This window comes from Anguilla rostrata, chromosome 16 (genome assembly GCF_018555375.3).
Source record: "Anguilla rostrata isolate EN2019 chromosome 16, ASM1855537v3, whole genome shotgun sequence".
Taxonomy (NCBI): Eukaryota; Metazoa; Chordata; class Actinopteri; order Anguilliformes; family Anguillidae; genus Anguilla; species Anguilla rostrata.
In genome coordinates, this window is record NC_057948.1 from 12790758 (window position 1) to 12807904 (window position 17147).

The following is a 17147-nucleotide window of genomic DNA, read 5'->3' on the forward strand; positions in this document are numbered from 1 at the left end:
GGATTCTGTTTGGTTCACATGCTGGTTTCTAAGGTATCCATCTTTTAAAGCCACTCCATGCAAATAGATGATAAAAAAAACCTTCAATAATTGTCTCATTGTATTAGATGGAAAAGCTGCCTTCAAGTGGTAAGGGCTAAAAAAAAAAAAAGAGCTTTTCGAGTCTGTGATGGATTTTCTGAAAAATAATTTATTTGCAGAGTAGTATAAATGTCTGTCTTTTGCGATACAAAAAGTATGAGAACAAGGACACAGAGTTTACTGAAGACACACCTCTCTCAATCCGACACAGCGCATTACCGAGCCTAACTCTGATATTCATGAATGAACCTTGTGTAAAATAATAACCTCTGTAAAACAACACTCTTTGCTTCTTTTTAGGTTCCTGACATGCAGATTCTGCAGGCTTTTAAGTGATAATCTGTCTTTATTCATTGTTTAAGAGCAACACTTTAATCTTCTCAGCCATTGAAAAGTGCCCCTCGTTTTTTCCTATGAAAGATAGCGGATTTTATGGTTCTGTATTCTACGTGATGTCCGTTACAATTTATGCATTATATAGTTTATTTAGTATTACTGCCATACATTATTATCCAAGAGTAGAACGTTTTCTTAAAACATTTTTCTTAAGCTGATGAATAAAAAAATATATATACATTTCATTCTGCATTATTTTGCTTGAGGAATTACTGAAAAAAATAATTTTCTGACATATTTCTTCCCTATCGGCCACTTCATTGACGTAAACTGGAACAGCTCTGAGCAATGTCTGTTTTTCACTCTCTGGTGCCAAAGTAGAAATAAATTGCAAGGTATATAAATATCCTATTCCCATGAATAAAACAAAAAACAAAATTAAGACATGTAAGGGATTAATAAAGCATGTGAACAAAATTAACAAAAAAGAACCGCAATATTTCTCAAAGCTTTACTGCACCCTTAAAGAAAGAAAAAGAAAGGTCTTTAAAGTGTATAAAATACTCAAAGCCATGTCCATGTGATGAAGAAATAAAATATACAGTATAGTCAGTCCTTAAGCATTGGGGCAGTGACACGTTTTTTGTTGTTTTGACTCTGTACTCAGAAGCACATTGGATTTGAAATGGTGAATATGCGGATAAAGGGCAGACGCTCAAGTTCAAGGGTACTGCCATCCATATCGGGTGAACCATGTAAAAATTACAGCCCCTTCTATAAATTTTAGGGCACCTAAATGAATTGAACAATTGGGTGCTCAGCTGCTTCGCTTTGGACAGCCAGCGGTGCTTCGTCACATCATTACGTCATGCACACGAGAGCTCACAAAAAGTCTAAAAATCATTCTAGGAGTGGCATTCGCATCTGTATTCTGCTGCTGGTGTCTCTCAACCTGAGGACCAAAGATGTGTTAATGCCAGTAATGCAGGCCATCGTGAGCCTGAACAATCTGAACAAGTTCATTAGAGATATAGTCAAAATATTGGGTGTATCAAAATAAACTGTTTTGTACATTGTTAAGAAGCAAGAATGCTCTGGTGAGCTCAGCAATACCAGACAACCTACTAGACCATGGAAGACCACTGTAGTGGATGACCAAAGAATACTTTCATTGTGAAGAAAAACTTTTCCCTTTTCAACTGTCAAATAAATCAAGAACACTTTCCAGGATGTAGGCATAGATGTATCGAAGACTACCGTAAAACTACACCAGCCTAATCACAGAGGGTTCACCGCAAAATGCAAACCACTGGTAAGCCTCAAGTACAGAACAGCCAGGTCACGGTTCGCTAATAAGTACATTAAAAACTGTAGAGTTCTGGGACGATCTTACGGGCAAATTAGATGAGTATTAACATGTATCCAAGTGACAGAAAGGGGAAAGTATGGAGAAAGAAATGACCTGCTCATGATCCAAACCCTCAACTGTGAAACATGGTGGAGGTAGTGTTATGGCTTGGGCATGTAAGGCTGGTACTGGAACTGGCTCACTTGTCATTACTGATGATGTGACTGTGATGGTTCTTGACAGGCCAAGTCAATCACCCGACCCGTATCCAAATGAACATGCGTTTCACTGCTGAAGACAAGACTGAAGTAAAAAAAAAAGCCCCAAAATCAAACAAGATCTGAAGATGGCTGCAGTACAGTCCTGACAGGGCATCACCTGGGATTACCAGAGCATCAGCTGGTCTGGTGATGTCTATGGGTCACAGACTTCAGGTAGTCACTGAATACAAAGGATTTCAAGCAAGTACTGAAACATGTTGATTTGTACAATTATATTTTGTCCCTGAAAATAGAGGAACTGTGTGTGTAAACAGCTGAAATTCCTACACAGATCATCCAATATGGATGTAAATATCTTGAGAGTCCGCACTTTAACATCATATCCATTGTTTCTTTTCAAATCCAACGTGCTGGAGCATAGTGCCAAAACAACAAAGATTGTGTCACTGTCCAAATACTTATGGACTGCACTGTATGAACACTTTAAACATATGCTGAAAATATAGAAATGGTTATGACATTATTACATTTGAAATGACTGAAAAATATGATACTGACAGTACATTCAAAAACAGTAGAAAGAACCAACTTCCCAAGACACTTCCTGTGCAATATCTGCTGATATAACTCTTTTCAGAAATAGGCTGATATTCGGTCAGAATCCATATTCTAGTACTGTACATAAAAAGCCATCCGTATGCAAACACACAAAGAAAAAATGAAACAGCATAAATAATAATTTTTAAAAAATCTATTTTGACATTTCTTGGCAGCTTTAATGGTATCAGACAAACTGTTTAAATAACAAAGCAACTGTTTAAATAAGAGGGAACAGATCAACAGCTGAATCAACCTTATGTGATTCAACGGAACCAATCCCACTGGGGTGGGACAAAGATAACCAATAGCTGCTGTCAGACACAGCAAAAAAACCACTGACCCTGCTCACCATCCTCGCAGATACAGTATTCGATGTTTAAAATAACAAAAAGAAAAAAACTAAATGGACCCTAATAAAATCTCCTTGGATTTGGATCAAGACACATTAACAGTCTTCTAGGGCCTGAACAGGACATCAAAAAAAGTTACATCCTTTAAAAAAAGAACAAAGAAACACGAAGATCCTTCAAGAGAATTTTTTATAATTTACTCACACTCGCTATATATGTATATGTGTGTGCATGGGCGTGCGTATGTGTGCGTTAGTGTGTGTGTTCGCGTGCGTGTGTGCGCGCGCGTGCGTGCATGAGCATGTGTGTGTGTGTGTGCGTGCGCGTTTGTGTGTGTGTGCGAGCGCGTGCGAGCATGAGCATGTGTGTGCGTGTGCGTGTGTGTGTGTCTGCGTGTGCGTGCGTGTGTGAGCACGTGCGTACGCGTGTGTGTGTGTGCGCGTGTATGCGTGTGGGTATGTGCGCGCGTGTGTGCATACAGCAGGTAGTCCCGTCAGTGTTTCCACTATAAAACAGACTCCATGTTCTCGCACCACTCGTGATCCTCCAGGCTGTATATAAATTTTGTCCTGTTAGCCGGGTTCTGGCCGAGCTCCTTGCCCACGTTGTCCAGCGTGAGGTTGGAGGCGAAGAGTTCGGTGGGGGTCAGGTATCCCTCGTGGTTCTTGATGTACTTCTTGTAGTTCTTGCGCAGGCACTGCCAGGTGGTGGCGTACAGCAGGAAGGCCACGGCCTTCAGGACGATGGCGATGCTGACGTACAGGTGGCGGTAGGCCACGTTGTCGTAGAGCATGCAGGCCCCCCTGTCCCCGCACACCGTGCTCCAGAACAGGCAGGTCGAGTCGATCCCCGCGCCAAAGATCAAGGGAGGGGGGATGAAACCTACGGCGGAGATAATGATCAAGCAGGCAGGACTCAAAGAGGACACAGAGTAATGATGATAATGCATTACTTTTCAGATTTAAAGAGCTGTTCAGAATAAACCTTGCACTAAAGTAATCAAACAAACACAAACCTCACTAAAAGCCGGAAAAACCTTTTAAAGCAAAACAAAAAAACAAGACGCCTAAAACCAAAGCTGAAAGCTAAAATAAAAGTCGTGATTTAAAAGCCCAACGGTTAAAAGCTAAACAACAGAACTAAAGGCAATCCATTAAAAGCCTCTTTAAAACACAGAGGTTTTTGCGTCCCCCAAGTGAACCTGGTCAAGTTTTCAGCAGAGGAATCAATTGACAGCGATTAGCTCAGAAAACATTTGGCACTATATATGTTCTATATAGCCTGGCACCATATAACGACATGGAGACTGTAATCCTTATATCTCCACATACATAGGGTGCCTCCTCACTGTGCGGTGTGCAGCTTGACGGATTAACTCCTTTACAGTTTCCGCTCATAAGACCCATCAAACCTAGTCAAGGGAGGAAGGGCAGCCGCGAATAATCTCGCAGCGACTCGCGGCCGGCGGCGATCTCTCACCGAGAAGTCGCAGCAGCAGGAACAGAACTCCGAGCGCGTAGGACTTCAGCTCCGGAGTCACGGTCCTGCGAATCAGCCCAGCGAGAAAAAGAGAGGGAAAAGAAAAAAAAAGACTGATTTGAAGGCTGAAACTGCGGTTTTTTCCCCCCCTTTCACTTTCCTCCTGACGGCGGGACTCTCTCCACACACAAAGTCATTTGGCTGCTCGCGGCTGAGGGGCCGGCCCGTCTCCGGCGCAGAGGTTATTACCGCGGGCAGAAAAGAGGAAGCAGACGGAATGAGATTTCACCGCGAGGAGAGCCGGCGGCGGTGTTTGCGGCGGGGATGATGCATAACTGCATTCCGCAGCCTTCCGCAGAGCAGCGTCTGTTTCCCCATTCCATTCCCAACCCCCCCTCCCCCGCCCCCCCGAAAGCTCATCAGCCTCCCCGCAGGCTGGAACCGGAGGTCCCTTTCCATGTCTGGGTGAATCGCTCCAAGTGAAAGATCAGCAGTGCCAAAATGGCTTTTTTTTTTTTTTTTAGCCTCACATTTTCACGGGGAACTGCGCAGGTTTCTAGTGTTAGGTAACTGAAAGTCAGCAGGTCTCTAGTAGGGTTGCAAAGGGTTGGGAAATTTCGGGTAAATTCCTGGAAACGTCCTGGAAAAAGCTAAGCTCTGGAATTTTTGACATTTTGCCCAATTTCAATATAAAATGTAAGCTGATAATAGTGAATAATTTCTGGGGGGAAATACACTCAAAAAGGTAATACTAGATAGTGTGGCATGTTCTGGTTAAATAACCCCATTAAATGGAAATTCATTGAATCACAACCCTGCACTTTGCATCTCATGTGCAGTGCACTCTTGCATCACATGCACAGATTGCCAGCATTTCACTTAATGGGAATCCAGTAGAAATGTAAACCTCTGCAAACAGAATTACCATCAGAGGCAATTCATTATTCAGCATTCCTGTTTTTTGGTTGTTCAGTGAAAGAATCCCATGTAAAAAGTAAAGTCAAAACTTGACTGTAGATTTTTTATGTTTATTTGTAGGTTTTATAATTATGTCTGCCTATGATAAGGTCAATGGTTTATGTTTTATATGGTTTCCACCCCAGAATATTTAAGTTTGTGTAACCCTAGATTCTAGTATTCAGATATCTAAAACGTGAACAGGTTTCTAGTGTTCAAATATCTGAAAAGTGAGCAGGATCCTAGCATTAGACATCCGAAAAGTGAACAGGTTTTCAGTGTTGGATATCTGAACAGTGAGCAGGTTTCTAATGTTAGGAATCATAAAAGCGCAAAGGTTTATAACATTACTGTAGATATCTGAAAAGTGAGCATGTTTGTACCATTAGATAGGCGAACAATAAGCAATGTTATAACTTTAGATACCTGACAGGTGAGCAGGTTTCTAGACGCTGCTGTTTAGATTGTCAGAGGAGCAAGCTGTTTGAAAAGCACAGATGTCAGATTCCCAGAAGAGTGAGCAGCCTTAGAGGCGCTGCTGTCATACATAACAAGGTTTCCCTTCCCGGATAATGGGAGACGGCCTGATGGGCATTGTGGGATACCTGATGAGGATGATGACGGACGGCGTCTGGGCCATGGCTCCGATCATGCTGCAGGCGCAGATGACGCAGAGGAAGATGAGGAAGGCCCTCTGGCAGCCCGGGCTCGGGCACTTCCCCGGGATAGCCTTGGCGTCCCCGTCCCCGGGGATGCAGGCGCACCCCGTCAGATTCTGAGGAGACACGGACATTCACCCCATCTACCCACAATCCTTCTGTTTCCTATTATTTCTAAATATTACCATTTTGAAATGCGCTTCACTTTGGTGGATTTTTAAACATATTTTGAAGGTAATCAAACAAAATGACACTTTCAGGCAGCTCTGAATCAGTGGGGGATTGGAACAAGCAGGGGGCACTTTAAATCAATTAGAGTAGGTGACTCTACTGGGGCAGTTACAGAACTGGCTTCATAGCTAGGGGACAAGTTCCAATCCTGGCTGGGGGAACTTCACTATCCACTTAACAATAATGTAAGATATATAACCTATTATCAATTCAACCAGTCTACTTAAAAAATGAAAGCCTGAATGCATTTATCATTTATCTTTAACTTTTAGTTGTAAAATGCAAATGCTTTACTCACAAACATAGATTGGTATGTTTATTTGTGTGTAATTATGAAGGAACAAATGTTGATTGAATCCAGGTCTGTGTTTAGCAACGCGGTCATTGAAGTGTTAGTTAATTTGTTTATAAGGGTGGATAAAACACATATAAAAGTCCCTGAGGAATAAATAGTACAGGTCATGAAGGACATTCTCATCTGCGCACTGTATATATTGTACATTAGCGTTAGAGCAGCATGACCATGAAGGCGATGCTCCATCATCAGTAGTCTGCTGGGAAGGAGGCCGTGCTCCAAAGCCAGCACAGAGACTCTGTCTCTTTAACAATATGGCCGTACGTCTCGGGGAGAGCTGTGATGTGACATCTGGGAAATGTCTCATACACAGCGACTGTATTAAAAACATTATTCACCCCTAATGGCAGCCCCGCGCACGCTGCTAATAAAAAGCCGTGAAATCTGAACAGTGAAAGGTCGTTCCTGAGAGAGCAGGCGACAACGGGGCCACATTACCCACGATTCACCTCACCCGTGCAGTCTGACTGCGACTCGGTAGGCCCGCGCTTATCTCTGCTGAGGGAAGCTTTCAGAGCAGGCCATATCGATTCCATCGCACGGCATCCATTTTTTACTGACTACTGTAGCAAACGGCCCAATCCAGGCTGAGTCACGCGGTTCACTTTAACTCTGCATAATTCAATTACACAGCTGCATGTTCTCATTTCATGCTTACGTTATATTTAAAGAACCTTTAAGAACCTTGAGCTGCAAGTTTTTGTAAGAAATGTGCTATATAAATCGATTTATTTAATTTTATTATTATTATTATTACTAATAATAAAGAAAATAATTTAAAAAAAAATTTTCTGAAAAGGGTGTGGCATGGAGGTGGAGACCCCGGGACTCACCGCTCGAGTGCAGCCGGCGAAGCAGGCAGACAGGTAGGTGACTCCATCCGAGCCACAAACGGGACTGACAGAAGCGGTGAGGCAGTTACAGTGGCTCATGCAGGCGGCCACCGGCTTCTGCCCCACCCTCAGGGTCCTAGAGAGACATGGGTTCAACATTTACGCCTGACAATAACAAGCTGCAATGAATACATGGGATTAAACATAAAAAGTTGGTATGTATTTAATTATAACCTAACACTTAATATGATGACAGAATAGCCTAATAGTTCAGGGGAGGGTCATAGATAATGGACTGGCTCATTCGGTGGGCCAGGAGAGAGAGGCTAATGAAAGAACACCAGCAGCACCACGAGAACCGCAATGTGGGGGTGGGTTCTTACTCGTTGTTGTAGGCGACGGTCACCCCGGCAACAGGCCCCGTGTCACAGCCCAGAAACAGGAAGGAGACGTAGCAGGCTGTGGAAACCAGGTTGACCAGCATGGCCATGCGCACGGCCCCCAGGGCCGAAAGGTTGAGCTTCTTCACCAGCAGGCCCCCCAGGAATATCCCCAGACATGCGCACGGGATGGCCGTCATGCCTGAAAATAACAAGCCCCCAACAGCAGCCATTTTCTTCTTAGTTATTCTCATTATTTCAGCAGCATTTTGTAACACACTTTGCAAACCACGGATGGACTGGTAAAGGCTCAATGATCTTTATAGTACATGGACGGACAGTTAATGAGCATAGTGGATAGCAGGAGCCATCCAGATGATCTCAAGCTCAGTGAATATGTGCACAATCTGAGTGATTAAAAAACAAAGAGAGACGCAGATTTTATCAGTCACCATTAATCTCCTGTCACAAGATGTATGGATGACCTACCCAGAAGGAAGCTAAATGGCTGTAGAGCTGGCCCCTCCCCCATTACATGTCAAAAGTGTTACTCACCCAGTAGCTGATTGGCTGAGGAGGTGGTGAGGTTGAACTGCTGCTCCAAGTACTTCCCCAGGAACGCAGCAAAGCCGGCAACCACAGCGATCTCCATACAGGCCGCCAGGGTTATACAGGTGAACACCGGGTTTGAGAGAAGGTGTTTGGTCACTTTGGGGATCACTGGGGATGCACGGGAGGAACACAGGTAGGGAAAGAGGAAGAAGGGAGATTACTTAAATTACTTTCAATTGCTAGCTGTTAATTACAAACTTTTTTATAAATATGTTGTGGTATTTACTGTTACATGCACATATGTTGGCAGTATTGGCCACGGCATTCAGAGATACAGGCGAGGTAGTTTTGCATTACAGGAACAGTTTATTGCATCCCTATAAACCCATGGGACATTTGCGTGACTAATCTCAACATTAAATGCAGCAGGCAGCTTGCTAAAAAGAAAGGTTTCTAAATACGATCTAACGAAGCCAGCCACACAGTTTTCGCAATGCTCAGGATTCATCAATATCTAGCATCCTACAGCACACCCGGGGAGTGAGCTTTTTCATCAGACTGTAATTGGATGTGGCTTCTAGTTAAACGAGGGAAGTTTGCGTGATAAGGGATTCGGTGCTCTGTTTGCTCTCTTTCAGCCTGCAGTTTAGCCGATCTCGCGATGAGATTAAACACAGGCGGCAGCGAAAGCTAACACCATACACCGCGTCCCGATTCCTTTTTATGGCTGCACAATATTAGACAGACTTCTTGGAGCTGCTAGAGAGAATAATCCACGCATTCACGAGTGTCTCCCAAGTCAAACATTTGAAAATTGGAGATCTTACAGGATCCAGATGGTCGTCACAATTTTCACTCGCGTTTTTATACAGATTCGTCAGCGTGAGCTGCGTGCGCATCGCTGCTTTGTCCAAGAAAGCAACGTTAAACCATCTTTTGTGTTCTCGCTTCCTCCGTGCTCCACGTACTCGTCTAAAATACGCTTTTCCTTTGACGTGTAACTGACATCTCCCCGCTCCCAACCTCTGCCTGAATAAAAAAAAGGTGTTATCTGTTATCTGATAATGAGCCGTATCGTTTGATTGACAGCTATAATTATTCCAGGGGTGAGGAGGCAATAATGACTCTAATAAGACACACATCCCGACGCCCTCGCTCCCCACGCCACCCAGCTATTTTTGTGATTCCGGGAAAATTAATGAGAGCGCGGGATGCAGAAAGTGAAACGAGCATCTGGCGCTGGCCCCCGCTGCTGCTCCGCTTTGCATTTTAATTCAGTTACAGGGCAGTTCTGCGCGCTGTTGGGGGGTGGGGGCGATGACTGAGGGGTGAAGCTAAGGAGGCGTAGCAGGGTCATGATGTGCACTTCCTGTTTGTGCTCTCAATCGAACAGATGGCAGATGGAGGCTGATCAGGCTGATCAGTTTTAATGACGGAACACGAGCAGAGTGTTACTCCCAACGATCAAAGCACTTGCATCACTCAAACTGTTTCCCTGTACCATACAAACTGACTTCTGTGTGTAGTAATTATCTTAATATCAACAAACGCATATCTGTGTGATATGTCCTTCATCAGACCCATGTATCTATATTCTGGTAGTGACCATACGAAGTTCCGGTTTTAGCAGTGGCCCCAGTTAATTCTGGGCGCTGTGTCTGTGAGGGAGAGGTCTTGGTTGCGACCCAATAAGGTTCTGGTGGTACGCCCCCCTCACCTCGAAGCTGCTGGCAGCAGGACAGGCCGTTTTCGGGCTCGAGGTGGGGCAGGACCCCGTTGCTGGGCTTGGCGCCCTCGTAGTCCTGGTCCAGGGGGTCGGGGGGCAGCATGGCCTGCTCGCTCTCGGGCCCGGCGTCCTCTTCGTCCAGGTTGGTCAGGGACTGCGGGAAGCCGAACATGAAGAGGGCGGAGAAGAAGAGCAGGGCCCCACACAGGAGGAAGCCCCCCCACCAGGCGCCGATCCAGCGCGGGTCGTCCGGGGTCAGGTCCAGCTTACCTGTCCACAGCGACACGCAACACACAGACAGGTGAGCAAAGATGGCCTCTCAGGGATGGGATGAAGTTCATGTGAAGGTCAGCGCAACAGAATCAATGGAATCCATGGAACCTATACCCAGCTATTCAAACTGCATCTTCGCTCCCCTCCCATCTCAGCACCTTAGAATTCTTATATTATATCATTAATTCCAGTTATCATGGCATTTTTATGGTTTTGTTTGCTTGTGTAGCTTTTATAATAATAATAATAATAATAATAATTTGTACTTGTTTAGTGCAATTCCCATTTCCATGCAGTGCATTTTATCCAAAAATAAACACAGAATCAAATACTTACAATTAATATAGTGATACATTTAAAATTCATATACAACCAACTATCAGTTACCTCAAACACAGCCATAAAACCATTAAAATAACACTGTATAATAGCGAAACGCTGCGCAGACGTGTGAATACTGTCTGATTAAGGTAGCACCAGTTCTCCATCCATCGAAATGACCTTTCGGAAAGATCAATAGACTACAGTCAATATAATGGCATGGATAAAATATATAAGGCATAGCAGCAACATACCATTGGTCTACTTTGATTTTTATGCACATTGTTATATGTATTTTTTTCTTGCTTTAGTGATGTTGCAGATAAAACTCCCTGTTCTAGGAAATTTTTTTGCCTGGTCTGACACTGCTGGCCCTACTATTCAAGTAGACGCCCACAAACTCTCTTACAGTACACTGTGAATCACTCTGGATAAGAGATCTGCTAGCAATCCAATGAGAAGAGATGCAACGTCAACACCTGAAGAGGTTCTGGGTTCAAATCTTTGCTGAGACACAGCTATTGTGCTCTTGAGCAAGACTGTGACCTGTCTGCATTGCTTTAGTAAACATCTAGTTGCTCTGGGCAGGCGGATGTTTAAAAAGTGCCATATTGGCCATTAGTTACTCTGGTATTTTACCGTTAACACATTTTGTAAACACATTCTGAGGTCTTTTTTTTAAAGATTACAACAGGTGATGACCCAGACTTGAACTACAGCAAAATAATTACTACTGTTTCTTTTAGCGAATCATCTTTCAGTGTTTGACATTTGTGTTGTTCACTGATCGTATCGTAACATATATTTATTGGAAGTTGGCATATTTATGGTTAATATTTAATAACAGCTATTTTTTATCAGAACACAAGTGAATGTGTAAAATGCAAATGTTTAAATGTCCTGTGTTCGAAAGACGCAGAATTCCATGGACTGGCGCGACCACTGACATCATTGTAAAAGTTTACACTGGCGTCTTACCACAGTGTTATAAAAGTTTACACTTGCATTTTCATCAAGTGCTGTCGTTCACAATAACATTCTTTTCTTCTCCCATAGTGTGTGACCACAGTGTTCTAAGAGCGTATGCCGATTAACGAGGGCTATGCAGATTAACGTCAACCACTGATCCACGGAGAACTCACTGGTGTCGATGAAGGCTGCATCCACATAGATTTTAGTGCAGAGAGAGCCCAGGATGAAGCCACAGGCAGGACCAAACACCAGGGTGGAGAACAGGATACCTGCCGCAGAAAAGCAAAGAATACTCTGTCAGGAGGAGAGGATGTTCACACCTTTAGATCATTCCCGTTTCCTATAATAGAGACACGAGTCAGCCAGCAGTGAAACACATTACAAATGAAACGGTGTCTGCACACACTCTACGAGAACGAAACAGATCTCCTGTACAGGGCTTCCTGTATATGGCACTTGTCAGTACATTCGACATGGAAGAACCGGACTTCTGTGCAACACAACACACTTTCAAGCAGTTTATTAATATCCATAGCCTTGAAGAATATACAAAAGAAAAATATTTTTAAAAGTCTAATAATAATAATAATAATAATAATAATAATAATAATAACATTTTACAGAACATTCATAGAACAATGGCATTAATTGTAACAATAATATTGATGTGTTTAATTTATAATTAGCTCTCACGTCAAAGCACAAACAAAGAACCAACAAACAAAGAAAGAACCAACCTGCTACATCAAAAGTGACTCAACAGTAATAATTTTAACAGTAAGGTAATAACAGCATAGGACCTCTTATAAACTGCTTTGAAAAGGCAAGTTTCTTTTTCTTCAAAATCACTGAGGGAACCTGGCTAAACCAGGAGCAGGGAAGCAGTCCTGTAGATTTAAGAAGCTGCGGGAAACAGTAAAGAAATGGAGGACTGTGGGATAGATCACATGCTTGTCTGTAGGGATAGATTGAATCACAAAGGTATGTTGGAGTTAAAAGTCAGATTTAAAAAGGTGAAACAGGACGAAATACCTGGTTTAGAATTCCACATTAGGCTCTCTTTTCGCCGAATGATAGCAACACAGTTCCCTCAGAACTATCTCTGTGGTCACTAAGCGATTACTTCCATAAGAATGCAAACACTTTAAATTAGGAAAAAAACAAAACAAGAGAAGACAAAGCTGTTAATTCTTTCACTGGCCTCAGATAATTGTGGGAAGAGTGGAGCAGTTAAATTCCTTTCAGCGAAAACCCAATATGCAGTCACTAAGGAGTTCACACGTGCTGCAAGGAATTGTGGGAGTTAGTTTGTTCCTCACCATCACTCTCTGGGGAATGCATACTCCCTATCCTGGATTATGAAGCAGCCCAAAATGTATAATGACATTTATCAGTTTTATAAGTACTATCATGGGGTTTAATTATCAACCAGACCTGAAGCTGCTGCAAGGGAAGTGTGTGATACTGAATGCGACAGGCAGGATTCTGTCAGATGTGAGCCTCTGCTGCCCTCTACTGGTGATAAGCAAGAGCATTTATATCTCCCTACACTAATGGCTAGAAAATGTATGTTACATACATAACCATATTTATGTTTGATGACCCACCTAAATGACTGTAGATGATATGCAACAGTTTTATGAAATAGAAAAACACACATGCAGCACAACATCTACATAGCACTCAATATAAATTCTTCTTCAACCCCTTAAGTCACACGGAGTGGGTTTATTTTCATGATTACATTTTTAATGGTGAAATTTTCAATCAGTCTGGTTATACAATATACCATTTGAAAGTGTTACACCTCAGGATCTCATCTCTATTAACAATTTTATCATGCCAATGTTCTAGCAGCAACTGTTCCTTATTTACTTGGGGAGCCAAACTAAGTTTGGGGGGTCCCTCACCTTCTACGCATTTTGGAAATCTGGCACGAATCGCAGTAAAGTCATTATCCTTATCATGGCAAGGGTCCACTGAACAAAATACATGGTAGTTTTTAAGTCCCAAAAATGGGCTAACTCTGAGAAACATCAATAGAATGTCCATTGTTTACTCAGCAGTTCTCCTGAGGAATTATCATTGTAATCAGTTTCGCTGTTGCATACACGCTGACAATACTGTGGAATGTTATTATCACTGGTTTGTAGAGACTCTCTGGAACAATATAAGCCCCACTAGAAGGTTCTCTGACCAGCATTGGCAAAGCAGTCCCTCAGTATAGCCAATGGGACCCACCATTAGTCATGGACAGTATCATGCCTGCCCTGCACACAGCCAGCCAGTGGCAAGCTATTATAGTGATGACTGATAATCCTTTTAGCCAATTACATTATGTGTATAATGGGGTATAGGTTGTTAGGCTTGCGTAAAAGGGCACAAATTGTTTCTCCTGCATAAATAAACTATAACTCTTTCAGTACGCACACTGAGAAAGTAATTGCAAAAAAGTTCATGGAAAGACTATGCATAAAAAGGTTGTTATACAACAAAAATGTATTTTGCAATGACTAAGTCTAAACAGAAGACTGCGTGAGTGAATATTTCTGAGGAGGGCAGTGAAAAAAGCTTTGACTCCACAGCAGAGGGCATGTTCAATGAAGGATGTTTTATACCCCATTTTATATCAGTGAGCATCTAAATGCATCTAAACAGGCAAAGGGAAAGCAAGCTAATTTCAGCACACTTCCTTCACAAAGATATGGTACATATATACAGTATATAGTATTTTACACCTTTAAAGACTCATAGTATCATTTGGTTACCAAGTGTCCTTCTAAAGTCTCCAAATGTCTTTTTTGGAAACCTGATCAGATATCACTTAGAAAACCATGCAGAATGCTCATTTTTGGTGGTCATCAAATTTTAATCAGGATTGTCCAGTGTTGTAGCTGTGGCTACATTGTGTTTCCAAGCCCACCAAGTATAACCAAAAGCATCTGTATCCACTCAAAAAAAGAAAAAAAAACTTTGGAGAGAAAAACTGTGTGTTTGAGCTTCTGTTATTTTGTTTCAGTAATTCAAACTCCTAATGGTTATCTTTTCAGGAGAGACCAGGTTTATGCCTGTAGTAAAAGGGTTCAAGAATAGTAGCCATTTTATTTGGGGTATTGTGGGTCATTTGCAGGCTTGTTTTAAAAAGGGTGATGCTACGGATGTGATTAACAAAAGAAAAAGGTGATTTTATCGGGTGGTCTGGAAATTATAAGTAATCTACTGTTGAGTCTCTTGTGTAATGCCAGATGAGCCAGCCTCAAGCAAGTTGTTTAAAAAACAACACAAATAAATACGGAATATGTATTTTCAGCGGCTTGGTCACTCAGTGCTCAGCATTAAAATGCGAGCAGTGGCACATTTCATCCACACAGGGGAGCAGTCGGCCCAGTAAAAATTCTCAGCTTTCTCAGCAAGCAGCAAAAAGCACTCATCCCTCATTAAAAATACAAAAAGGGGCAGTCAATTATTGAGAAAATCACTGGATTAAAAGCGCATTCCACCTGTCACTGTGAAGGGATTACTATTTCACACACAACATAAAGAGGAAACTCAAGTGATACCACTTCCTCTCTAGATGCAGAAAGCCAGTGGCCTGAAGGTCAACGTGAGATGGCTGGAAGTACCTTGCCGTAAATTTCATTAGAACATCAAGCACGCGTCACAGAGACTCTGCATTTCCTTCATCATAAATCTGAATGGACAGTACTGTCTATGCACTGTGTTGCCCAGATGACACGACATAGCTTCGCCCTCACTGATTATTGATCCAGTCCCATACAGAGCCGGTGTCCGCGGTGATCGTCAATGGGAGCGCTTCAGTCACGTGACTGACCTGTTTGCAGAGCTGTGGAGATGTGTGGTAGGAAGCAGCGCTAATGGCGGCTCTGGAAAGATGGGCCTGATTACGTCAGCCCTAATACGCGGGACGCGCAACTGGGTAGCTGGGTTACGCACCCTGGCGTGCAGTGCAGAACAAGCCAGCAGCCAGAGGGGAAAAACAACGCACTCCAACATGGTCAGAGTAACCCCAAAACCTTAAAAGCAAACACGGTCAGACGAATCCCAAAACTGCACACAAGTACAGTTGGACGAATCCCAAAACTACACACCAGTACTGTCAGAGGAAGCCCAAACTATGCTTAGAGTTGCATCAGAACTCAGTTGCAGACAGATAGTGTGGAAAGACTGTAGAATCTGTTGCTTCACAAAACAACCACTAAAAATGCTCTGGCAACACTGGGTAACCCCCCCCCCCCCAACCCTAACCCTAACTCCCCCCCCTAATGCTATTTACAGTAACCCTGCTGACATCCCTGAATCTGTGTGTATGAAAGAGACTGACTGTTAGAGCGGGAGAACGTAACAGAGAAAGAGTGAACGAGAGTATGGTGAGAAATTAATGTAAGCTAAAGAAAGTGCACACAGGTGCAGGGTACAAGACAAAATTGAAATAAGAGGAAGTGTCACTGAAAGAGAACCAGCAGTTGAAAGAGGAGTTGTGTGAGAAAGAAGGATAATTGAATATGGGAAAATGAGAAGTAAAGCATAACCGCAGAGTAAAACTGGCTAGTATCTAAAAACATGGACATCTAATTCTGATGTGAAAATTGGCAGAGCGATCTAAAAAACGTCAGTGGCATAAACACTGTAAGCAGATATGCCATTTTAAAGGAAATATGAGAAGAGGAAACAACCCATTCACCTTCGTGATTCTCTGAATGGCATTATTGACTCCTGCACACTCCTAAATTCACATTATGCAGTACGCCATTTATTTCGGCATCCTTCAGTTTCAAACAGGAAAGGTAAGGGGTAGTCACCGTCTGCCATGAAATGTGAAATTGTGGATGCTAACTGAAATAGCAACTACTGACAAAGCTGTCACCTACGCTACACGTGCAAACCATCCTGTTATTTTCTGGAACAATGCTCCAATTCTCCTGGAACAAACAAACAAACAAGCGGGCAGGCATTCAGACATCATAACAGACCCACAGTGATGAGACGAAACAATCTACATAAGCAGAGACGGCGTCGCAAGTCCGTAGCAACAAGCCGGGGGTGTGGCAGGAAAAGACTAAGCCAGGGACTTTATGGAGCCCAGTGGAAATTTTATTACACACCTACTTCTGTTCTACACTCATTTTCTTTCCTTTTTTTTTAAAACCCTTTTTAGCCTTTTATGCTGTCGCCTGAGAGCACCCTTTCATTCCGAAAAAGAAATGTTAACAGCATCCCTCTTTCAAACTCTCATGCACTAAATGTCCCATGTTAAAGCAACTTTCGCCAGTTTGCAGCTTAAAGCAAGCACTCTCAAAACAGATGTGTTAAAAACAACACATAATGTGTCATTTGTTAATGCACCTGAATGCCTAGCTGAGTACAACACTTTGTATTACTTTCGACACAGTCTGTGTTTAAAAAGTCTCCCTTTGTAAAAGAAATAATATATTTTTCTGACAGAATTAGTAAT

At 42.7% G+C, this 17147-nt stretch overlaps 1 protein-coding gene across 1 annotated transcript in view; it reads right to left on the minus strand.

The window, feature by feature from the left end:
• Positions 1-170: 170 nt before the first annotated feature.
• slco3a1a (solute carrier organic anion transporter family member 3A1a) overlaps positions 171-17147 on the minus strand; it is a 61451-nt gene continuing 44474 nt past the window's right edge. The window contains exons 3-10 of the mRNA XM_064312224.1: positions 11845-11943; positions 10100-10378; positions 8386-8550; positions 7834-8032; positions 7451-7586; positions 5978-6147; positions 4416-4480; positions 171-3818 (exon numbers count right to left, since the gene is read on the minus strand). Of these exons, the coding sequence (XP_064168294.1) occupies positions 3442-3818; positions 4416-4480; positions 5978-6147; positions 7451-7586; positions 7834-8032; positions 8386-8550; positions 10100-10378; positions 11845-11943 (1490 nt within the window). The 3' untranslated portion in view covers positions 171-3441. The remainder of the gene's footprint in view (positions 3819-4415; positions 4481-5977; positions 6148-7450; positions 7587-7833; positions 8033-8385; positions 8551-10099; positions 10379-11844; positions 11944-17147) is intronic.